Source organism: Lethenteron reissneri, chromosome 25 (assembly GCF_015708825.2).
Source record: "Lethenteron reissneri isolate LAM-NWPU_2019-01 chromosome 25, ASM1570882v1, whole genome shotgun sequence".
Classification (NCBI taxonomy): Eukaryota; Metazoa; Chordata; class Hyperoartia; order Petromyzontiformes; family Petromyzontidae; genus Lethenteron; species Lethenteron reissneri.
Window position 1 is genome coordinate 16,774,348 of NC_083803.1, and position 25,121 is coordinate 16,799,468.

A 25,121-nucleotide genomic window follows, 5' to 3' on the forward strand; every position below is an offset into this window, starting at 1 on the left:
GTGTGTGCGTCTATGTGTGTGCGCTTGTGCGCGCGTCCGTGCGCACGTCTGTGCGTGTGTCTGTATGTGTCTGTGTGCGTGCGTCTGTGTGTTTGCGCTTGTGCGCGCGTCTGTGCGTGCGTCTGTGCGTGTGTCTGTGCGTGTGTCCGTGTGTTGGTTCCGCGGCTGTGACTCGCTCAGAATGCGTTGACTCAGTCTACACAGAACTCGCACGCGCGCGCATTCTCGTGCCTACAGGCAGGGCTTGTTTCCCGGGCCTACGGGGATTCAAATGTCCTTCCCCCGCACCTCCGAATTAGCGAGGCTGGCTAGGTACGGTGCGAAAGAAGTTCAACAATCAACGACGTACATGGTGCTTCCAACCAATGGGTGGGGAAAGGCGCGCAGCAGAAATTATCAACACTCCCTTGGAACAGGGTCCCCCCAAACTCCAGTCCTTGCGGACCACCACCACCACCACGCGACGTTCACCACTGTGTCACTCCCCATTCAAACACAAGTTGACACGTTCAGCGCTGCACGCGCCCGATGATTGCTAAGCGCGTCCCGCGCGTGACGCGCTCGGCCATTCACGTTCATAATAATAAAGGCGAATCGAGTTGACGTTGAGATGTCTGTGCGCGCGCGCGCGTGTGTGTGCGCGTGCGCGTGTGTGCGCGTGCACGTGCTGCACGTGAGACGTGTTTAACAATCATCGGGCACGTGCAGCGTTGAACGAGTTTCATTTGTTTCGGCCGCGATTCCAGGAGGCCTTGCACCTCGCGCCATATATTGCCATCAGCACTGCCTTAGCAGAATATTCGTTTATGTATATGTACATATATACACACAGTGATTCATGATGACGTTTGGGTTAGGCCACGTGATTATTCGGCCACATAAATGTTTTATTAATTAAATAAATTTATAGTAGAAATATCGGCTGCGACAAACTTACGTGTGAAAGAGAAATAAAGGTGAGGCTGACGTTTCGGGCACTGACCCTCGAGAACAGAAAGGCTGACTGCACACGCGTCGATGAAGAACACAACTGCGCGTTTGTCAACTCGAGTGGCCCGTTGAATCGCCCCGTGTCACGTGCTGTTCACAACTGCGGTGCGTCAAGCTCCATGCCTCTCATCTCCCCGCTCTGATCAAGGGCCTTTATTCGAAACGTCAGCCTACCAATATATATTTTCCCCGTTGTAGAGCAGAGTCGGTGGTTGTGCTGGTGAGTGTTTTTGTTTTAGTTGTATCTGCGCGCGCCTGCCAAACGCAAATTCTTAATGTGTCTCATATTTATGGTGGGATCTATGCTCGCTAACATCACTTGCCCGACAATTCTGTGAAATCATGAATGAATACGACTGTAGTGAAACTGGCGCAGTGATTGTGATGAGACCTGCAGTCGATAGCGTGGCTCTGAACCCTCCCCGCGTCTCGCTGTGAGCAGTGCGTTCCAGCTCCTTTGTGAGTCGGTCGATCTTACGCACGGAAAGTCGATCGGTCTATCGACGAAGTGACTGATATCACCTCGAGTGATGTTGCTCAAAAGGGGCCACGAGGATGTAATTTGAAATACAAATCGAAGAGTTCATCATTCTAAGAACTTCATAAAGCCATAACCAGATGTCGTTTTAATTTTTGTTTCCTACATATTTGTTACAATTATTCAATTGATTTACTTTTCAACCAAGGCAGGCGAACGGTGCCACGTGAAGATTTCGAGTGAGGCTTTTTGTCATTCTGAATCCTTTTTTTTTTATCCACAACATTTTTAATTATGGAACGCACAAACGTCCGGTACAATATTATGGTCAACTTTATTTTAGTTACCGTTGACCTTTTAAACAAAGTGTCATTTATATTCTTGGTTCTTTCGGTAAAGTCACGTAGAAGGGAAATAATAAAATAATAAAAAATAAACATAATATACGGCTGCTTGCGTTGTCGCCGAAACGTCGTGAGAATTTTATCATTTTATCATTATTTTATTATTTCCTGCACGTGACGGCCTACGGAGTGCGCATGGCACAACGTGGTCGCGGAATTACAAGACCGTTGCGGGCGCGTGTTGACGCGGGTGTGTGTGTGTATATGTGCGCGTGTGTGCGCGTGTGTATATGTGTGTGTGCGCGTGGGGAGCGGTGGTGCAGCGGTTAGCGCTACGGTGCGCTACGAACCCGGCGGACCGAGTTCGATTCCCGCTCACAGCCAACACCGGTGACGATTATCTAAACCGATCTTGGCGGTCGGGCGTGGTGTTGGCCACCCACCACCTCGTGTGCCGTGCCAGCCTTCACAGGTGCTCGCTAACAGCACTTGCCCCAACAGTATGTTAAGGTAATACGGGGGAACTTTGACTTTTGCGTATGTGCGCATACACAGAGAGGTATAAACAGTATATATACTCATAGCGTATATGTACGCAGGGCAGGTGAATAGTGTGAACACACTGCATCCATGAAGTATGCTCAAATAATCCAGACACGGCCCCAGACATGACGTGGATAGATCCTCATCCAGCAGTGGATTGGCAAAGCGCCCAGGTGCACGCGCAGTACACAACGTGCCGTGCACCACAGAGCGCACGGTACGGGCGATGCACGTACTGATCTGTGCACACGCAGGGCGCGGTGTCATATGTGTCATAGGTGTCGTAGGTGTTGTAGATGTTATAGGTGTTATCGGTGTTATAGGTGTTCTCGGCTTTCCGGAAGATTACTGACGAAACGTCGTACTCAGATTGTAAATGTTGTGGCTTGGCTCTCCAACACACCGGTTAGTGCTGTACTCGTGACGAATTGGCCACGTTCTGTTTACGTGACAACCCTCACTAGTTGGCTGTATCGGGTGGTGGCGGGATTAACGACACATTTATACATTTACGCGATCTAACACGTGGATGATATTGGTCGTGAAAGCCTCCTACGTGATAAACTTTCTGGAAGAACGTCGCAGGGTTCTGCTAATCGCAACTGGAGCGACGACTGACAAAGATAAAGATCCCCCGTATAGCCTCCACAGACTGTTGGGGCAAGTGCTGTCAACGAGCACCTGTGAAGGCCGGAACGGCAGAGGAAGGGTTTGGGTGGCCAGCATCACGCCTGGCCGCATCTATCTCCAGAACGGCGATGTTTTACACACCGCACCAGGTACTCATTTCGGGTTGAGTCGACCTAGGGGGAGGCCCAGGACAGGTTCAGATAATAGTCACTGGGTGTTGGTGGCCGTGTGCGGGAATCGAACTCGGGTGGGCCAGTTTCGTAGGAGCCGACCCACTGTGTGACATCCTTACTTGAGCCGCTCACATTCGTGACACATTCAACACGAGACGCACGCAATTTGTTGGACTGTAAATAAAGCAATGCATTAATTAATGGAGGGGGGGGGGTAGATGGCGGGGGGCTTCGAGCCCCAAACCACCAATATGGACTCTTCCCTCGTGGCTGTCCGCATGGAGCGGTGCGCCCTCGTCACGGGCGGGACGGGGGCGTCCATCGCGGGCACGCGGCCGCGTCGCGAGGCGAACCTCCTCCACCTTGCGCCTTGCGCAGTCGACGCAAACTCCAAAGTTGTCATTGACCCCCCCCCCCCCGTCTAGTTTTCTTTTCTTTCCCGGGACTGTTCGACACACGCGTTTGAAGCGTCGTCATCATCATCATCATCACAGCATCATCATTATCATTGTTGTTGTTATTGTTCTAGATTTGAAGCTTTCGTGACTGCAAGGATTCATACTCTTAGGTTTTTCGGTAAAGTCACGTAGGTAGAAAATAAATAATAAAAATATAATTGAAATAAAAATATTTCTATTATTATTTCAATTATTATTTATTATTAAATTTTTACCTACGTGACTTTACTGAAAAACATAACAGTATGTTGTTATTGTTGTTGTTGTTATTGTTGTTGTTATTGTTGTTATTGTTGTAACAATGGGGAGTAGAGACGTTGACGTTGGGGGGTCAGGCGCGGATCCTCGCCTCGGGCGACGGAACGCGACGTGGCGCTCATCGCTGCCGAGTCATCGGTCATCGGTGCTGCAGCTGTTGTTGTTGTTGTTGGCAGTGGTGCACAAACAAGAAGAACAACAACAACACTCGACACATTCGTTAATGGCACGTGCAATTTAAAAGCTACGACGAAGGGCAATTGCTCGAAACGTTGAATTGTACTGTGGATGTGTGTATATATATGTGTATATATTCCGCTCTAGGGCCATGCTATTGCTGAATGTGTGGAGTTTGACGCATTCGTGTGTGGCCTGCATCGTGATGTAAGTTCTAGCGATGCTCTAAAAGGGGCTATAGAAGAGAGCGGAAATTTGGTTTGGGGTTTATGCCCCCAGCCCCCTCCGCCCCCCCCCCCGAATATTATGGCCCAGAGGTTGATGGGGTTCACTCATGGCGGGGTCAGCCTGAAGTTCCACATCGCTCCGAGTGTCATGCTAAACACGTGCACGCGCGCGCGTGATCACCATTATGGGTGAGTCGAGTAATTCGCCTCCGTTGATGCGACGAAGCGAGCGGAGCGCGTGCTGCCGATTACTCAAGCCCAGGCGACAGTCTAGAGCCGAGCTGGAAAAACAAACATGAGAGGTTTGTCGAGAGAGAGAGAGGGGGGGGGGGGAAGGAGTGTCTAGACGTTTCGTCACACTGGCCTTTCTCGAGGAAAAGTGACGTTTAAAACAACGAGTTGAGGATCTATATTTACACCGCCTTACCTTTAAGGCGAGACTCGCTGTGATCTCGATCTTCCTAAAACATGCCGGTTGCCCGAAACGTCGAGATGTTTTCTCTGATTGAAAGTAAAATCAAACGACAATATATGTTCAAACAATGCGAGTTACGCGCCTGGAGGAGAATGTGGATCTTCTTACATCCATTCGTCACGGGAATGTATTTATTAATAAGGGGCATTAGCTGAAACGCCGTCTTATTTATATATTTTTATTGTTTCCCCTTTTAATGGGACGATGAAATTGATGGATATGGTGTTGAATGTTGTTGTTTGTACACCACTGCCAACGCAGTAGCAACATCGCCAAAGGTGTTGATTTAAGTTTGGTATTACCGGAGGTTTGGTTCATCATAACCCACGTAACTTTGCGCGCGTGTTTAATTAGTGCACGGACGCAGGGCGTTGTGTATTGCCGCCGTCATAGTTTCAGTCAAACTTTGTTTGATATATCTGTATAGTTTGATAAAGTCTGGAATGACTCAAAACGTCCGTTGTCAAAATCCATTGTGCATTTGTGTACACGTGGAGTGACATATGGGTGTAGGAGATGATTGTTGTGGCAGAATAAACCCACAACGTTGACAATTCAAGTACTGTGACGTTTCGCTGGTGATCATAAACCAGCTTCATCAGACGATTATCCAGAATTAATTACGGATGATATTGGTCGCAAGACTAACGTCTGTCTCGCAATGATCCTGCCCAGTATGGGAATGCGTCTAGCAGTTATAACTCTCGCGCAGGAGACGAACGATTCGACTGGGGCCACACGTGCAGCATACTTCTGCGTCACACGTGGAGCATACCTAGACGCTGCGTCACACGTGGAACACACCTCGCCCCTGCGCTCCCTCCCTCAAGACATGTGCCGCTCACCACATTGGAGACCGTCACGGACTGCCCCGCCGCTACAGGAATGTGGAAATGTCACAATTATGTAACCGGGAATTTACGCGTTAAACAGGACGCAGATTTTGATTCTGCGTGAACACATGAACGCTGATGGAGTCTCGGAACGCGTGTGCATCACCGCGCGTGTGTGCGTACACCAGTGTCTACGAGTGTACATCAATGTGCGTACTCTACAGCACTGTGTACACGCGTGTTTATGAGTGCACCACCACTCACAGGTGATACTACGATATCGTGTGCACACAAATGGTATCGTCCGTTTTTTCAAAATATTGTCGTATCGTTACTTATTATTTCATTTCCTGACACGTGTGCAAGAGGGGGTCGTTGCCCGAAACGTCGTCTATTATATACACGTTAGATTTCTATCTAAGGCAACACAGTGAGTTGTGATTTAGCACCACTGCTAACGCACATGTTACTGCGTGGAATCCGTAACAATCGATCGCATCGTGGTCATGTCAAAGTCATCATTTAATTAGTCCACTTGGTTCGTCATTCGCCGCGTCACTGCATAATGACAGCAGCAGCAGCAGCGTGCGCCTCCTGTAACCGACACGCCGCGTAACGTCGGAACCACGTGGGAGAACTCGAGGGGGGGGGGGCACAGAGCTCGCAATCGGTTACCGATTTTGAAATGCAGAAACCGCTCAACGTTTCCAGTCGAATTTTGGGAATGCGTGCACCCATTGGCACACGCGATCTTACGACGGGTTAAGCCACCGCGTGGTACTACATTTGTCTTCATTTATAAGTTGAAAACAAAGTTCAAATGTAACATTCATCACCGGACATTACGAAATGGGCGGTAAACTGATAACCGCTTATTAAACCGGTTTTTTCTGGATGCGGTTACCGGCAACGAATAAAAACAACCCCCTAATTTGACCAACCCGAATTGGCCACCAGTTTTTAAACGGCTGCGCTACGGCGTTGTGATGTAGGCCGCGGGACAACTGAGACGCACGCCGGGATTTCTCGAGATCGGCACTCATCAGCAGAGCGGAGCCAGTAGCGCGCCCCCAGGGGGTTCGTGTTTGAGCACGGCCACAAGGGAAGGAATGGCGATGTCAGCTGGGCATGCAGAGTCTGCTGCTGCCCTCTTGCCAACGTTTGTTCTGATCTCGTTTGCGCAAATTTCTATCACCCAGGGTACGGGTCCATCCTCTCCCTGGGGTCGGCGAGACGTTAACCACCTGGCATGGTGTAAACAGGAGGTCGTGGGCTCGATCCCGACCATGACGCATGCTGCTGCTGCTGCTGTATGTTTGTAGTTTGCGTGTGTTTATCTCTCTCCGTGGTCGCGTTGGTTTGCTGCTGTAAATGTCCACCTGGTGATAAGCCACTTTGTTGAGTTATCATTTGTGGCCAGGTAGCTTCTGGGAAAAAGAGCTACATAGCTCGGTGGTAAAAAGTAAAAAACACAAAGTTGAGTTTAAGCTTAGACTCAAACTAGTACCTGGTGCGGCGTGTAAACATCGCCGCTGGGGAGACAAAGGCGGCCAGGTAGGAGCGTTGCTGGCCACTAACACCCTCGCGTACCGCTCCTCACTTCGTAGGTGCTACTCGCTAACAGCACTTGCCTCCAACATTGCGTTAAGGCTGGAGGGGGGGGGGGGAGATCTTTATATCTGTTCTCGTGTGCGCCGCTTGCTAATGACGCGACTCGACAGACGAGCCGTGAGTTTGACTGCGAGGGACGAGATCGCGGAACGAGCCGGGGAACAATGAGGACGGAGCGCGCTCCGCCTTTGTCTCTGCTGTTCAATTAACGTCACGTGCTCCCACCCTGGGGGGTGGTGGGGGAGGGGGGGATGGGGGGGATGGGGGAGGGGTGGTGTGGGGTAAGGGGGGAGGGGATGCCTCGAGTGTTCGCGTTTCATTCTCGACAGCGCCAGGAAACCCGTATATAGTAGCCGAAGTTTCGGTCAATGGCCCTTCTTCATAGCGCACATGGACGGTAACGTTTGGTTGTTGCGCGCCTAATAAAATAATCCATCATAAATGTTGAAAAACGAGCGGCCTATTCATGTGCCGGCATTATCAGCCACTCGTTGCCAGCGTACGTTGAACTTCTTTCGCACCGTACGCAGCCAACAGTTTGCGGCACCGTACAGCAGCAGCAGCACAACGCACGCGAAGTGCCTGGCGCTTGCCGTGCGTGTGATCTGTGCTTATGCGCGCACCTGCGCGTGTCTGGCTGCACTTGTGCGCGTGACGATATCCGTGGTGGTTCGCCCACTAGGAGCCCTTTTAAAGGAACCTCTGGGCAGGTTCGAGACATTCAGCCTGGCCCCGCCTACGATCCATGCTGGGTTTAGCGCCAGGCTGGATCGTGCGAGGAGCTCACAGAGCCCGGAGAAAATCTGCTCGCGGTGACATCGGTGAGATCCTCGGGCGGGCGAGGCTGCGTTGGCCGGGTCGCGTCGCCCGCATGCTCTGCCACCACCGCATGCCCAAGCAGCTTCTGTTGGGCCGGATAGAGAGGGGGGGGGGGGGGTAAAAAGGGCGCGGCACGGGCCGGAGAAGAGAGATGGAGCTGATGCGGTACGGGAGGATGTGGAGCTGAGTGGACTTGCCCGAAGACCGGTACCAGCGGTGTCAAGATCGACCTCTGTGGAGGAGGCTCGTGAAGGACGCTGCTGCTGCTGGGCAGTTGGAGGCAGTCGCCCTCCAGCGGAGAGGCGACGCTCACAACGTTCAGCAAGTTGACGAAGCGGGGAGCGCAACTGGTGGTGCATCTGCCGGTCATCTCGGGCAGTTCAACCCGTGGCACCTGGGGTCTGTCCCATGACCTCCTGCCCGCGAGCCTTCGACGCCTCGCGTGGCCTCAAGGTGCACCTAGCCTGGCACGAGCGCTGTGGTGAAGTCCTCGTCACTTAGTGGCGAATGGCGGTTGTTGTTTCCAAATGTCAGCGTGCCTGTTGTGTGCGCACACGTGTTTGCTTGTGCCTGCCTGGGTCATGTCTGACTGTACCTATGTGTGTGTGTGACTTCGTAGGTGCTCGCTAACAGCACTTGCCCCAACAGTCTATTAAGGCTACATGGGGGATCTTTGTGTGACTTACGGTGAATGTGAGAGGGGGAGGGAGCGGTGGTGTAGCGGTTAGCGCGCTGTACTACGAACCCAGCGACCCAAGTTGGATTCACACTCACGGCCAACACCGGTGATGATTATCTGAACCGATCCTGGACCTCCTCCTAGGTCTAATCAGCCTCAAATGAGTACCTGGTGCGATGTGTAAACAACGCCGCCGGGAAGACAAAGGAGATGGGGCAGTTGTGGAGAGAGTGGAGAGTTTCCCATACCTGGGCAGTGTGCTCATGACCGGCTCCGGTTTGACAGCAGAGGTCTCACTCCGAATCAGTCGAGCGACAATATCTTTTCATCGGTTGCGTAACGCTGTGTGAAAGCTACCTGGTCTGTCGCTCCGCACGAAGTTTCAGGTCTTCTCGGCCACGGTCATTACCTCCCTTCTCTACGCTTGCGAAACGTGGACTCCCCTAATGGAGCATCTTCGCCGGTTAGAAACATTTAGGCTGGCCTGCCTACGATCTATCCTGGGTTTAACCAGGCTGGATTGTGTGAGGAACTCACAAATCTTTGAAAGATCTGGGCAAAGTCCCATCGGTGAGCTCCTCCGGCAGGCAAGGCTGCGTTGGCTAGGTCATGTAGCCCGCATGCCCAGCCACCGCATGCCGAAACAGCTTTTGTTCGGCCGGATCGAGGTGGCTAAACGGGCGTGGCACGGGCTAGAGAAGAGATGGAGTGATGTGGTACAGGAGGACGTGGAGCTGAGTGGACTTGCCGATGACTGGTACCAGCGGTGTCAAGATCGGCCTCTGTGGAGGAGGCTCGTGAAGTACGCTGCTGGGCAGTTGGAGGCAGTCGCCCTCCAACAACAACGGAGGGCGGAGGAGCGACGCTCACAACAACGAGCGGAGCGCCGGGTGGCTAAAGCACAGCAAGTTGGCACAGTAGGGGCCAGTCATCTCGGTCATCTCAGTCAGTCGACCCGTGGCACCTGCTGGGTCTGCCCCGTGACCACCTGCCAGCAGGCGTTCGACACTTCACGTGGCCTCAAGGTGCACATGGCCTGGCACAAGCGTTGTGGTGACGTCACCGCCACTTAGTGGCGAATGGCGGTTGTTGTTGTAGGCGTGTGTGTAGAGCTGTGTGTATAAAGCTGTGTGTGTGTGTTGCTGTGTGTGTGTAGCTGTGTGTGTGTGTGGCTGTGTGTGTGTGTAGCTGTGTGTGTGTGTAGCTGTGTGTGTGTGTAGCTGTGTGTGTGTAGCTGTGTGTGTGTGTAGCTGTGTGTGTAGCTGCGTGTGTGTGTAGCTGTGTGTAGCTGTGTGTGTGTATAGCTGTGTGTGTGTGTGGCTGTGTGTGTGTATAGCTGTGTGTGTGTGTGTAGCTGTGTGTGTGTAGCTGTGTGTAGCTGTGTGTGTAGCTGTGTGTGTGTAGCTGTGTGTGCGCGTGTTTCCCCGGCAGCGCCGCCGCGCAAGCAGCGTCGCGAGCGCACGACGTTCACGCGCGCGCAGCTCGACGTCCTCGAGTCGCTCTTCTCCAAGACGCGCTACCCCGACATCTTCATGCGCGAGGAGGTGGCGCTCAAGATCAACCTGCCCGAGTCGCGCGTGCAGGTGGGGGCCACCCTCGTCCACCACCACCACCACTCATCCTACATCCATCATCACCACCACCCATCCTCTATCATCATCGTCATCATCACCACCACCCATCCTCTATCATCATCGTCATCATCACCACCACCACTCATCCTCCATCCTCCATCCATCATCATCGCTTCTCCATCGCCATCAATCATCACTTCCTCCTCCTCTCCTCCTAAGCATCATGGTTATCATTCCCCATTCTCCTCCTCCTCCATCCTCATTCGTCTGTCTCCTTGCTTCTCCGTTCGTCTTACAAGTTCACTCGGTTCTTCTTCTTCTCCGCCATCATCATCATCGTCATCAACAACTTCACCCCCAGGGCTGTCTCGAGGGGGATGCGGGACCCGGGGCTATCGCCACTCCGCGGGCCCCTCAACTCGAGGTGTCACATCGGATGACACCGTGACGTCGAAACGTGCCCCCCCCCCGCTACCCCCCCCCCATACTCCCCTCCCTCCCCTCGTCTTTCTCTGCAAGATCTCATTCATCCTCCTCCGCCTCGAGTCGTGGTTCTCTGATGCTGGCACCGCACCCAAGGTCCTTGCCGATGGGCACGTGCGGCCTGGCTGGCGACTCGTCGCTTCAGTAGCGAAACACAAAACACAGCGGCGACTCCTCCACGCAACAACGTGAACACGCAGACAGGACTCGCCTCCTTCCCGTGCCCCCCCCTCCGTGCAGAGCCACTCGGCTGCGTGTTTACACATCCTGGCAGCCACGCCGCCTTCTGGGAGTGATCGTTCTCAGCTCTGCTCGTCTCACACAACCAAACCCTCGGCACCGGTTTCGACATTCGGTTTCTCATCGGCAGCGTAAGGCTTGCTGAAGCCGCCCACTACCTGGGAATAATCCACGCGCTCAGCAGCGACGCGCACCCCCCCCCTCCAACTCCCCCCCAACTCTCCCCCAACTCCTCCCCCCCCAACTCCCCTCCCAACTCCCCCCCCCCCGCCGTGACATTGGCGTCAAGCAGACCCACGCCCGGACCGAGTCCAAACAGCATTCTTGACTCGCAAATCCACAACAACCAGCAGCAGCACCACCACAACAACCAGCAGCACCACAACAACCAGCAGCACCACAACCACAACAACCAGCAGCAGCACCACAACAACAACAACAACCACCACCACAACAACAACGACGACGGCGTGGCGCTGTCGTCACGCGAGATGCAGGAGGCGGTAAAGCCAGTCACGAGATGGAGGTTTCGCAATTAATAATAGTTATATAATTTATATTTTAAAACATTTTTATTGAGAGTTAGGATGAAGTTTACTCCGTGTGGGTCGTGCCTGCCAGGGGGGGTGAGTGGGAGAGCGACTGCTGGGGGGCCTTAGGGTCACTGGAAGAAGGCGTCTCGGTGGTAGCTCTGTGATGGCCGCTTCTGCGGGTCGATCTCTCGCACGGAGCGAGAGATCACAACGGATGCCCAGGCTCGTGACTTCGCACCGGATATCGCAAAGGGGGGTGGATCGTGACACAAAGTGAAAGGATGATAAAATACATTGACAGCGAGAGAACTGCAGCGGGTAAACACTGCGATCGTTGCCGTCACGTGACCTCACTGGGTTGCAACAATTCACGTCTTCATCCAGGAGGGCCACGCTCAGCCGGGGCTGTTGCCACACTGGGTTCGCAATTAGTGGCGAGATTGTTGATTGTACAGGCGGGAGGAAACCTGAAACCCCACGTGTGTGTACGCGCGTGCGCGACAGCACTAAGCCCCGGCCGTACAGATTAAAACGGATGGCGATTGGTGCACTTGCTGTGCTGCCGTCTGCTGGCCAGCCCAGCCTAAGGCACATCCTCGACCCCCACGTGCAGGGAGTGCCTTGCAGAGCACGTGCTGTGTGTTTGTGTGGTGTGCTGTGTGTGTGGTGTGCTGTGTGCTGTGTGTGTTGTGTGTGTGCGTGCTGTGTGTGTGTGTTGTGTGTGTGTGCTGTGTGTGTGGTGTGTGCTGTGTGTGTGTGATGTGTGTGTGGTGCTGTGTGTGTGTGCTGTGTGTGTGGTGTGTGTGTGTCGTGCTGTGTGTGTGTGATGTGTGTGTGTGGTGTGTGTATGCTGTGTGTGTGTGTGTGCTGTGTGTGTGTGTGCGCGCTGTGTGTGTGTGTGCGCTGTGTGTGTGAGCTGTGTGTGTGTGCTGTGTGTGTGCTGTGTGTGTGCTGTGTGTGTGCTGTGTGTGCGCGCTGTGTGCTGTGTGTGCGCGCTGTGTGCGCGCTGTGTGATGTGTGTGTGCTGTGTGTGTGTGCTGTGTGTGGTGTGCTGTGTGTGCTGTGTGTGGTGTGCTGTGTGTGCTGTGTGTGTGCTGTGTGTGTGCTGTGTGTGTGCTGTGTGTGCGCTGTGTGTGTGTGTGCTGTGTGTGTGCTGTGTGTTGTGCTGTGTGTGTGCTGTGTGTGTTGTGCTGTGTGTGTTGTGCTGTGTGTGATGTGTGTGCGCTGTGTGTGTGTGTGCTGTGTGTGTGCTGTGTGTTGTGCTGTGTGTGTGCTGTGTGTGTTGTGCTGTGTGTGTGTGCTGTGTGTGTGTCGTTCGCGAGCTCCTGAACCCGTGTCGGGCAGTGTCGCAAGCACGGCCCAGCCAGGCAGCCGTCTCTCTGTCTCTCTGTGTCTCTGTCTGTCTCTCTGTCTCTCTCTCTGTCTCTGTCTCTCTCTCTGTGTCTCTCTCTGTGTGTCTCTCTCTCTGTATCTCTGTCTCTCCCTGTCTCGGCGTCGCGACTCGCGAGGTGATGACCGAGCTGACTCGACAACAATGTGAGACCAACGTTGGCACGTGGTTGGAACCATTGCACCGACGACGTTTGTCCGACGTTCCATGTCGTGATTTCCACAGCTCCCTCCTTCGCTCTCCCATCCCAGGCCGCGTGCTGTCACGTGATTTATACGCGAAGTGTTTGAACCCCGCCTAGGTCGACTGGGCCTAAAACGAGAGTCGTAATTTCGGGTTTCCCAAACCGCATTCCTCGTTTACTCGGCTTCTCCGTTCCAGCACGAACGAAGCCGTGACAGGCTACGCGCACCTGATGATTACTAAACACTCCAACGTGACGTCAGGAGCGCCGATTTGATTCGGCCCCCTTTCGCTTGGTACGCACACGTGCACACACACAAACAAAGATCCCCCGTATCGCCTAAACAGACTGTTGGGGCAAGTGCTGTTAGCGAGCACCTAATGAAGGCCGGCACGGTGGCGCACGAGGGGGTGGGTGGCCAGCACCACGCCCGGTCGCCTTTGTCTCCAATGTAGCGATGTTGCACACACACACGCGTGATATAAGTATTTATTTGGATCGGCTCCGTCTGCCGTGTTTAGCCATCATCAGGCGCGTGCAGCCTGTGCGCGAGACGAAGGCGCGTGGGCATCGCTGAACCTTCTATCCCCCGTCTCTTCCAGGTGTGGTTCAAGAACCGGCGCGCTAAGTGCAGGCAGCAGCAGCAGCAGGCCGCGTCCGGCGGGGGGCCTGTGAAGCCGCGGCCCCCCAAGAAGAAGAGCGCCCCCCAAGACGGCACCCCAGATGTAGGGGGGCCCAGCCGCTTCTCCCCCGCGGCCGGCGGCACGGGCACCAGCAGCAGCGGCACCACCACCACGAGCAGCAGCAGCAGCAGCGGCAACGGCGGCGGCGGGCACAGCCACGGCCACAACCACGGCGGCACGAACGGCGCGGGCGTGATGGGGGGCGGCGTGCCGTCGGCGGGGACCCCCGCGTCCATTTGGAGCCCCGCGCCCGTCTCTCCAGAGCTCGACCCCCTCGGCCTGGGGGCCCTGGGTCTGAGCGGCGCTGCCGGGGGAGCGGGCGGGGCGGGGGTATCCCTGAACGGCGGGGGCCACCACCACCACCACCACTCCTCCTCCTCCGTGCAGGGAGGCTCCCCCTGCACCGTGCAGCAGCAGCAGCAGCGCGTCTCCTACGGCGCCATGGGGCCTTTCGTGCAGAGCGGGGGCTACGGCCCCCCGCAGGGCTACACGGCGGCCTCCTACTACGGCGTGGAGTGCGGGGGAGGCGGCGGGGGAGGCGGCGGGCCCTACCTGCCGGCCATGACCCTGCCCAGCCACAGCGCCGGGCTGAGCCCCCTGTCGGCGGCCGCCTCGTCGGGGTTGGGGGTTGGGGCCCTGGGACAGGTGTCGCCCCACGCCGCGCCGCTGCCCCCGCAGTGCTACGGCTTCGCGGGGGGCGACTACCTGGACTACAAGGAGCAGAGCGCCTCCTGGAAGCTCAACTTCAGCGCGGCCGAGTGCCTGCAGGACTACAAGGAGCAGCCGGGCGCCGCGTGGAAGTTTCAGCCGTTGTGAGCCGCGCGGAGCGCCATGCGGTCGCCACGGCTGACGACGCCGCCGCCGCCGCCGTACAGACTTAGAGCGCGACTCGACTCCACGCGTGGGGCTCGCTTGATGAAGCCGCGCGCGTGAATTTAATTCCCGGACGACGACGGCAAAGACGACGACGATCGGATGTGCCGAGTCGCCTCGCTGCGCCGATGATCCCGCGGTGTCGGCGGTGATTGGATCGGGACCTCCGCGCGTCTTCGTAGAGATTCGGACGTGAATGAAGAAGCATTTGGCGTCGTCAAGAAGAACGACGACATCGACATCTTCGCCGTCGCCACGTGAACCGCCAGGCGCGCCATGGCGGTCGAAACGGCCCGGCTTCCTTCGTTCGAGAGAAAGAGAGCGAGAGATGAAGCACAATCAGAGTTGGACGTTCTGCCGGGAGGGCAGGGGGTGGCTGGGCCCTTTGTGACGTCACTGCACACGGTGGAGTCTGGAAGTCAATTTAAAGTCGTCGTCGTTGTTGTTTTCTTCGCGGAATCAGAATCTTTATTTAGAATGGAGGAATCCGATGAGCGATGAAGATATTTTTTTGTCCACAGACGTTTTACGAACCGGAGGCTTCAAACTGACGTCGGTCAGCCGAGTCGGCATGCAACTCCGATGAGACGAACCCGTCGAGTTTAAAAACTCTCTCAGCGTTGCGTCCACGAGCGCTCGCTCGGCGCGTGGGGTCGTGCGCGCCAGACGCGAATCGTTCCCCCCCCCGTTGCTGGCAAACGGCAAAATCTCCACACTCGGCGAATCCCCACAGTTCTGCATCATTTGAGCAGCGTTGATTCGGCGCAGGCAAACTCTGCGGCGCTGTCGACCCGCCGTGCCCCGTCAGCAGATTCGGGCTCGCTCTGCGTCAATGCCGGTGCAGGATGTAAATAGAGCGTCGCCGCTGATTCTCGTGTGTTGTGTTGTAGAGTTTTACGTAAAACGAGGGACCCGCATCTTTATAAGAGAGGGTCCACCCTCCCTATAAACCATCTGCCAGTTCGCCGGCGTTGATGTCAAGCGAGCGCGACTGCCGATGAGACGCTGTGGGTCGAAACCGCTCCCGGAGCATTGCTTGTGCCAAGTCGACGCTGCTGATGTTGCGCCGTCCTGAAGGGGACCGCGAGGCCGATGGGAAGTGTAAAAAAACTAACTTGTATTGGTTGTACGTGAAAGAGGCGCTGCTTGTCCAACAATCTGTACGAGTGGGGGGGGGGTTGGAGCAGAGACGGAGACCCCGATCGGGTCTGCTGTCCGGTCACGGACAGGAACGCGCTGCTGTTGCTGCTGCACGGCCTGGGCATCTGGAGAAGCGTCGCCCCCTCCCACAACCGCTCCCCCCCCCTATATTGTGCACCACGTGGCATTTTAAAACGATGTAAGAAGTAGCTCTGTAATGTCCACTTCCGCGAGCCCGATGTCGAACACGGTGGGGGGCGGGGGGGTAATCGATGTTTGACGTCGCGGCGCGGTGCCCCCTGCCGGCTGATGTTGCTGCGCTCAATTCTCAGGGCAACGAATTTCATACCCGTCTCTCTCGCTCTTCTCTTCAAATCGTGCTTCGTCAATGAATTTGTGTTCATATTTTTGTCCCCCTACGCTCACGTAAGTTGTATCTTCACCCACACACCCTCATCTCTACTTCGACTACTGCTCGTGTTAGTGCTGCTCGTTGCCGGACGCTGAACTTTATTATGGGAAGGTGCTCAGCAGAAAAACAGGGTGATCCATATAGAGATGCCCCACTCAAATGACCGCGGCCCACTTAATAGGGAAGTCTACATTTGATTGAAGCTCCTCTTGCTAACGAGTCTCCCACCAACCCCCGCACTCCGTCGTGTCCATCTCGCCGTGGCTCTGCTCCTTTGCGAAGACGCCGAGACGTCGCTGCTGTTTCACGATTACTCACTGTCGAGAAGACGGAGGGAGAGGGGACGGGGGGTGCATTCGAAATCAGTGGGGTAACTCTAAATGGATCGCCGTGCAGTAACACACACACACAGTACACACAGTACACACACAGTACACACACACAGTACACACACAGTACACACACAGTACACACACGCAGTACACACGCAGTACACACACAGTACACACACACAGTGCACACACAGTACACACACATACAGTATACACACAGTATACACACACACAGTATAGACAGTACACACACGCACAGTACACACACACAGTACACACACACAGTACACGCGCGCGCGATGGATACAAAAACGAGTCTGGTATCCAACAGTATTAGTATCATTATTATGATGAATACTGTTTTGTGCAAACACCAATAAATGTCGATGGAAGGGTGACCCGCGCGCCAAATTACAATCCCACCGCTCCGTCGGAGGGAGGCCGCGCTAAATGTTCGTCACTGGACATTCCACATTGCTATGGCGGGAGCCGGTCTGGCCGTGGAGTGTAAAAACACGTGTAGAGGCGCAGCCCTGCAATAGCTCGCGCGCGCCACCAGAGCGAGTGCTACAGAGCCCCTCGACGGGGTATGTTGGCCTACTCTTCCACCCCCCACCACCTCGATCGATCAAATCTTCGGGTGAGTCACCGGGGGAGTCACCGGGTGAGGACCGCCATCGTCACCGTTCCGCGCGACTCGGCTGCACGGCCAAGTCGAGGAGCCGCGTGCTCTCGGCTCGTCACGATTACTCCGTAACAAACACAAACAAATCAACCGCCTCGCGCGTCTCATAAAATCCACGATTTGTGATGGGTTTGTTTTAAATGTACCCGTGTTATCATCGCGTGCCAAACGGGGACAGCGCCGCTCGCGACGAGGGCGATGGAACCGAGAGGCACGGGGAACGCCACGCGCCGTGGAGAGGTCGCGACGTCTCGGGCGCGCGCGAGTCGCGAGGGTGGAGGCAGCAATCGCTAGAAAATCGTCGTCGTCGTCGTCGGTGGTGGCGGAGTAACAACGACAAAGTCCGTGCAGGGGATGCGGCAATCGTTCATGTGCCCCCCCCCACCCCAATATTTGATTCGTCTCGCACCGAGAGGCTGGTCCACATCGCGGCTCCCCGAGCTCTCGTCACGTCATTGCCGGCGAAACGTCACTGCGCTGTAATTGTAATTGTCGTGGGCTTACCCTCCAACACACCACCGGCGTGCTGGACTAGCAACGAATCGACACGGTTCCGTGACAAGCTTTACGAATTGGCTGTGTCGGGTGGTGGCGGGGTTTTACGACACACATATTTACGCGAGCTAACCCAAACAAAAACCTCTGGATGATATTGGTGGAGAAAGCCCTCCGTGCGATCATCACGCTCACGGTCTCGGACATTTACCGCTGTGGGGGCGCTTTGCCGTGGCAGAATGCAGCCACGACGGCCCCGCTCGCCTGCCCCGGTCCCACGGTGACAACAACAACAGAGAGACACACAAACACGCGATGCGCAAACATTCAGAGGCCAAACGTTACCGCTCTAATTAGATTTAAAATAAAACGTCGAAGATAAATGTTTGAAAATTTACATAAACAAATTGTAATTTCAACCGCGTTTTTGTGCTTTTTGTTCTTATACGTTGTTGGTGAAAACATCTCTCTTGGTGACGGGGGGGGGCATGGCACCCCCCCCCCGCCTGCTCCATGCTCGCTCCGCTACTTGTGGGGGGCGGGGGGGGGTAATGGTTGATTCTGCGCAGTGCGCGTGCAGCTGCGTGACACACACTTGGACTACGACTGTCATTATTGCTGCGCTTTAGTCTCACCGCGATGAGAACAATGCCCTCGCCAAGATGCAAAGTTGCCGATTCGGAGATCCGAACAATAGCATGTTAATTATTGATTACAATCCACGAGGTTAATTAAGAACGACCAGGTTGACTTAGCGGCGATTAGTAACGTGGGGGTTTTTAATCCTTTCCTCCCGATGTGTAAACAAGCCGTGATGTGGTCTCGTGCTCAGCGCCATCGGGAGCCCAGGGCCGCTCTTGTAGCTCCACCCACAGCCTCGCTTTTACTGGACAAAGAGCTTTATAGCTCATCAGATTCCGCCAGTATAATTTAATATTAAGATTCTGTCTCGCCCGCGCCAGTTTTATGCTTCGCCGATTATGAAACAAAAAAAACCACTTTAGAATTACGATCCATAATCGAGGTGTTCGGGTTAGATCGCGGATTGTCATCGTTACGCTTAACGACACAATATAAATGCGTCGCTAAACCCGCCACCAGCCGACACACTCATCATATTCACGCGATCTCACACAAAATCTCTCTCGTGGATCATGTTGGTCGCGAAAGGCCGACTGCGTGTTCAAAACTACGGCTGGGCGCGCCCATGTGGCGCTGTGGTGGCGTCACCGAGACCCACTTCGCCGATTTAGCACGTGCGCAGTTACGTCACAATGGGCGCTTTGTCGGTAACTTCAACCCTATTTTCTTTTTATTCCCTCCCGATAAACGAAGCCCAAACGCGTGCGGGACAGAGCGGCGTCGCTCGTGCATCCTCATCCGTAGGCCCTCACGTGAATATCACTTGCAGCACACACGTGTACAGTACACTGTACATGTAACGTCTCCTCCGTGTGGATGTCCACGTGCAAGATGAAAGTATTCGGCCCCACGGCCTTGTGGGAGTGAATACGCTCATCAGCAGTGATTCGGTACAAGCAAAACTCTGGACCGGTTTCGACACTTAGTGTCTAATCGGGGTTGTGAACCGGAGTCGAAGATGCCCGTCACTCCACTCCATGGGTCTGTGTTGAGTTTTTCAAGATGCACCCATCACCCCATCACAGCAAACGTCTCTGTGTGTTTCACTTGCATTGTTCCGTCTCGTTTGTAACCGACTTCTCGCCGTAACCCTGAATGCAAATGTGCAATGCGTGTTGCGTTCACGCGTAACCGAGTCGCCTAATTCTCTCGAGCGCGAGTCGATGTCGTGGCGTGAAAATCGATTTGAATGGTACGCCAATCGACGAATCGTTACACGGAATAATTGTAAATGAACCGGACTGTATGCACACTATGACACATACATGCGTACAATGTACACATGCGTGCGGTAAAGCGAGGAGCACGTCTGAAGCACCTACGGTACTCATTTAATGCTGAGTCGACGAGAGGAGGCCCAGGACCAAATTTCGGACTTTGTGCACCGGTGTTGGCCGCGAGCGAAAATCGAACTCGGGTCGCCCACATCGCAACGCGGTGCGCTCACCACTCCACCACCGCTCCTCCCACGCACGCAGTGGCATCGACGGACGATGAGCGGTAGCCCGTGCCGCTTGATGTGAAACGAAGACTTCTCAGAGTGAACCGCGAAGAGGAATTCCCTCGCGACCGCACGAGGGACTCAGCTCCTAGGCGGCGTTTGACGCGAGCGTCACGGGGTGAAGACGTCCGACAAATCGCGCAAACCCCCTGGAACGCGCTGAGGATTCTCGGGGATCAAACCCTCCTACCCCTCCTCCCCTCCTCCCTTCTGGACGGTGTTTGCGAGCGACTCTTCCCCGCGTCGGCTCGAGCCGAGCGCTGTGTAACACGGAGAGAGAGAGAGACTCTGTGCGATCGCCCTGTCCGTGAGCTTTCAATGTCTTAGAAGTAAAAAAAAATGAGAACGTGATTAAGGAACGGGGTGATGTCTCCGTGTGTACGCCTCTCTGTCTGCGTGTGCGTGTGTGTGTGCGTGTGTCTGCGTGTGTGTGTGTGTCTGTGCTTGCCTTCACACAACGTTAAGCTCGCCCATTTTTATTCCCCAGGTAAAACCCGCTGAGCTGGTACTGCAGCTGTTTTTCAGAGGCTTGATCTGGTGACGCATGATAGGCTTCATCGAAGTCGCTTATAAATCATCACCATCAAATGGGAATGTAGAGTAGCAGGTAAATCATGCCAAGCGCCTGTTGCGTTAGAGACGCGGAGGAGTAGGGGGGAGTACACACCGGAATAACCCGTAGAGCAATCAACGCGACTACCACGGATAAACTAAACTAAAGCTAAACTGTCTTATTTTACCAGGTGAGGCCCACTGATATTTTTCGAGAAGTGACCTGGCCACAAACGATAGCTCAACGAAGTGGCTTATCACGTGCAAATGTATCGCAGCCAAACACTCCAAACGCGTGTTTTTGTTCTTTAAATGTGGAGCGAAATACCGGAGGACCCGGTGAAAAATCCACGCGACCACGAACCTGGCCACCCGAGTTCGATTCCCGCTCACGGGAAACACTTGTGACCTGGGCCTCCCCTAGGTCGGCTGAGCCTCAAATGAGCACCTGGGGCGCTGTGGCCCAGGCGGCCGGGCGTGGTGCTGGCCACCCGCCCCCTCGTGTGCCGTGCCGGCCTTCGTAGGTGCTCGCTAATAGCACTTGCCCCTACAGTCTATTGAGGCTATCCAGGGGATCGTTATCTTTTGCGTGGGTGGGTAGATTGGGTTGACACTAAACGGTGAAACTATCAAAGAGGGTGTGTATGTCAATTAAGCAAAATGGGGAACTAACCCCAGTTATCGTCCGATGATGCCTGGAGCACAATCATCACAACTACAGCGAGAGACGGGAAGTGGGGCGCGTGCACGAGAACGCACCGCAAGTTGGAGGTGTCGCAGTGAGACGATCGGTCAGGTGGGGCCTGGGCAGGACGCGCCCCGACTGGGCGGGGGGAGGGTGGCTCAGAGGGAGGGTCGAGACCAATGACGGAGCGGCAGCCGAGAGACGGAACGAGCCCGAGAGAGACGGGGCCGTGAGATCGGCTGATGCGCGCAGGTGCGAGTCTTCGCGTTTGTATCGCAGTACCCGTGGGAGATGAACTGTGGCTGAGTTTATGCATGTCTTCATCCAGCGGTGGATAGAACATGCGTGATGATGATGACCATCATCATCATCCACGTATGAGCCGTGGATCGTGGTGAAGATGTGGGCGCTACCCTGGCGGCGGACAGAGGGCCCCGCAAGGAGCAGGAGGAGACGGCGGCGTGGTCGCGGAACTGCGCGGCAATTAAAGGATTACTCTGCGGAATTCTGGGCGATCTCGCCCATAATTGCGGAGATGGGGAGACTGGCAGAGAGAGAGAGCGGAGACACGCGGTCTCACGAGAGATGGAGACTCCCTCTCCACTCCGCAGCCACCAAACACATTCAACAGCCATCGTTCTTCAGTTACCACCACCGTCACTAATAGCATTAATTTACCATCATCCGATCAAAATCACCATTACCGTCGCTATCGACGCAATCGTTTAACCATCATCATTCATCTATCGGCATCATTATCGTGACCATGAGACTGACTTACATTGGCGCGTCTCAAAGCGCGTGAAATATCTACATCATCATCAGACGCAGGAGCAGCACACGTTGCTTACAAAGCGACACGCGTGCTGTGATGTGATGTGCACGTGTGGCACACGATAAGGGGAGCGCTTGCGACTCGTGAAAGTGCTGTGTGCGCCGCGCGCTCTCAAACGGCATTGTCGGGTAACCACCACCACGACCACCACCACCGAGTAACCACCACCATCACCACCGAGTAACGACCACCACCCCCACCGAGTAACCACCAACAACACCACCACCACCACCACCGAGTAACCACCACCACGACCACTACCACCGAGTAACCACCACCACGACCACCACCGAGTAACCACCACCTACACCACCACCACCACCGAGTAACCACCACCTACACCACCACCACGCGCGCGAGAGAGAATCGGCCTCCGTGTCGAACTTGTGATTCCCATCGCGACGCCGGGCAGTCTCCACCGTGTTGGTCACCGTCCTGGTCAATCCACTGCTGGATGGCTTCCCAAGTCTCCGCTGGGTTTGATCCCCCAGACCTTGACGACGCTTTGTTGTCTATCTCCCGTGTCTCTCCCTCGTGGGGGTCGAGTGGATTGTTCTCCGGGTTCCTCCGTTGTGTTTTTTACCCCCTCCGCAAACACCACGCGTTTCAGGATGAGTTATCTGCCACGATATATTCCCACGACGACGACTATGACTCTCTATCCAAGCCCCCTGCGACGAGACATCGCGTGTGGCCCCAGGCCGCCGTCTGAACCAGAGCTGCGTGGCTCGCGCGTGGATTTGCCTGGTGAATGAAACTACAAAGAGGGGCTCTGGGACAAACAAGCGGCGATTTTGGAGAGCGCGGCGCGATCCAGAAGAGGAGAGAATTAGACGACCCTCTTCGCTGGAAGCAACGAACGCCGCCGAGACGACGCCGCGGTGCTGGCGGAGCTGGACCCAGGCGCCGTGCCACCTGGCAGGAGCGCGGGCAGGCAACGATCCATCCCCCGTTTAGCCTCGAGCAGAGAGACTCTCTGGGGCAAGCGCCGTGAGCGAGCGCCCTGTGAAGGCCGCCACGGCACACGCGAGGCGAGGGTGGTGGTCTCCCCCGGCGTTCACTTTTACTACACACCGCACCATGAAACTCGCTTTTACTACACACCGCACCGCACCATGGAACTCACTTTTACTACACACCGCACCATGGAACTCACTTTTACTACACACCACACCATGAAACTCGCTTTTACTACACACCGCACCATGGAACTCGCTTTTACTACACACCGCACCATGGAACTCACTTTTACTACACACCGCACCATGAAACTCGCTTTTACTACACACCGCACCATGGAACTCACTTTTACTACACACCGCATTATGGAACTCACTTTTACTACACACCGCACCATGGAACTCACTTTTACTACACACCGCACCATGAAACTCGCTTTTACTACACACCGCACCATGGAACTCGCTTTTACTACACACCGCACCATGGAACTCACTTTTACTACACACCGCACCATGAAACTCGCTTTTACTACACACCGCACCATGGAACTCACTTTTACTACACACCACACCATGAAACTCGCTTTTACTACACACCGCACCATGAAACTCGCTTTTACTACACACCGCACTATGGAACTCGGGTTCAGATAATCGTCACTGGTGTTGGCCGTGAGCGGGAATCGAACTCGTGTGGAAGTTACCGGCGTGGTGAAGTATGGTCAAACTAAGAGGCCGCCATCCAGCAGTGGACTGACACGGGGCCCTGAACAAAGGAAGAGAGAGAGGAGAGTTCATCTACACAACATTATATTGTTACACGCACGCCTGGGGTTGAATTTCACCCGATACGGATTGACTAGTATGTTGGGGTGTAATGCTTTAAAGGTGTCTGGTAGAAAGTCGAGGTGGGAAGACGACGACGATTGCCCATTGCCACTGCAACGCTCTGCGTAGGACACGCTCGGCTGGAATCCGGTTCTCTTTGTTTAAAGTGACACCAAACTTGTGTGTCCCTCCCCTTCACTTCCACACGCACGCGCACGCACGCGCACAAGCATCCAGATAACAATATATTTCTTTCCATTTAATGAGCACGTTTATACCCCCCCCCCCCCCCCTGGCAAGCCACCAGCCTCTTGCCCACATCCCCTGCAGGGGCAGGCTGGCACTTGTGGCGGCGCGCGGCTGGCTGATGGCTTAAGGGAGTCGTGCCAAGAAGCCGGGGTGGGGGGGGCTCAGACGCGTGGTCGTGACACGAGGAGCCGAGGTGCCAATCCCGCACCCGGCACCACGCCAGCCCAGGGCCGCGCCTCCACCGCGCACGCCGCTCTTGAGCAACGGGTGGCGCCCATCGACATTGGCGGTCACCCTCGCCGAGCCGGTGGTGGAGTTGCACCATCCCACACTGCCCGCGGGCAGAGGGCCCCGCGATCGTTGATGGGACAAATATTGTCCACGGTGCAGCTCCTTGCGTCAAGCCGCTGCTGGATGGGGCACATGCCACGCTTTGGCAGTCACGTGGCCCGGCGCTGGCGGGCTCGAAGATTGTTGCAGAGGTCCACGGTTCGAATCGAGCGGCCGCCCTGATTAATACTGCAGCGTGTATTCACTTCTCGATGAGGATCATGCATGACATGTTTGAAAAATGTCCCACCAAGTATGGGTGTAACAATACAATTCAGCCATCACGATTGTTAAACTCATGATACGTGGATCGAATCTTGCAAGAACATTCGTAAACTTTAATTGCTTAACCCAACTTACTCATGCATGTATTCAATAGACATGCTGCATTCACAATGTTATCAAAAATAATCGACGAATCGGATCACGAGTGGGCGTATCGTGAAGAGACAACACGCAGTATGTCCAAGAGTTGACGGTGATCGTCAGCCATGGTCTATCCACTGCTGGACGAAGGCCTCCCTAAGCCGTCGCCATCCCTCGCGGTCACGCGATGCAACACTCACTCGATTCCTGCACATGAACTAATCTCATCGCTCCATCTCCTCAATGGGCGTCCTCTGGCACGCTCCCTCCTTCGCTCCGTGGAACGGTACCAACACTTGCCATTAATAATCATAACGCGGTTTCCCAGAGAGCCCATGCAAACAAAACAATGCCTGGGCTCTCATCTGGCTAACTGACAGCGAGTGGAGGTAATGAACACGGGGAGGGAGGTTGGTTCTGCACGAACGGAACGACACGCCAACAGCCACTCG

At 54.9% G+C, this 25,121-nt stretch overlaps 1 protein-coding gene across 3 annotated transcripts in view; it reads left to right on the forward strand.

Annotated features, from left to right (window-relative positions):
- The window catches only part of LOC133347341 (homeobox protein otx5-A-like), a 43,295-nt gene extending 26,242 nt beyond the window's left edge, over positions 1–17,053 (forward strand). For 2 of the 3 annotated variants that reach the window (XM_061559542.1, XM_061559543.1), the window contains 2 exons: positions 10,100–10,278; positions 13,702–17,053. In XM_061559542.1, coding sequence (XP_061415526.1) covers positions 10,100–10,278; positions 13,702–14,598 — 1,076 coding nt within the window. In that variant the 3' untranslated portion in view covers positions 14,599–17,053. The remainder of the gene's footprint in view (positions 1–10,099; positions 10,279–13,701) is intronic. The other variant, XM_061559544.1, reaches the window with a different exon arrangement.
- The last annotated feature ends 8,068 nt before the right edge of the window (positions 17,054–25,121 follow it).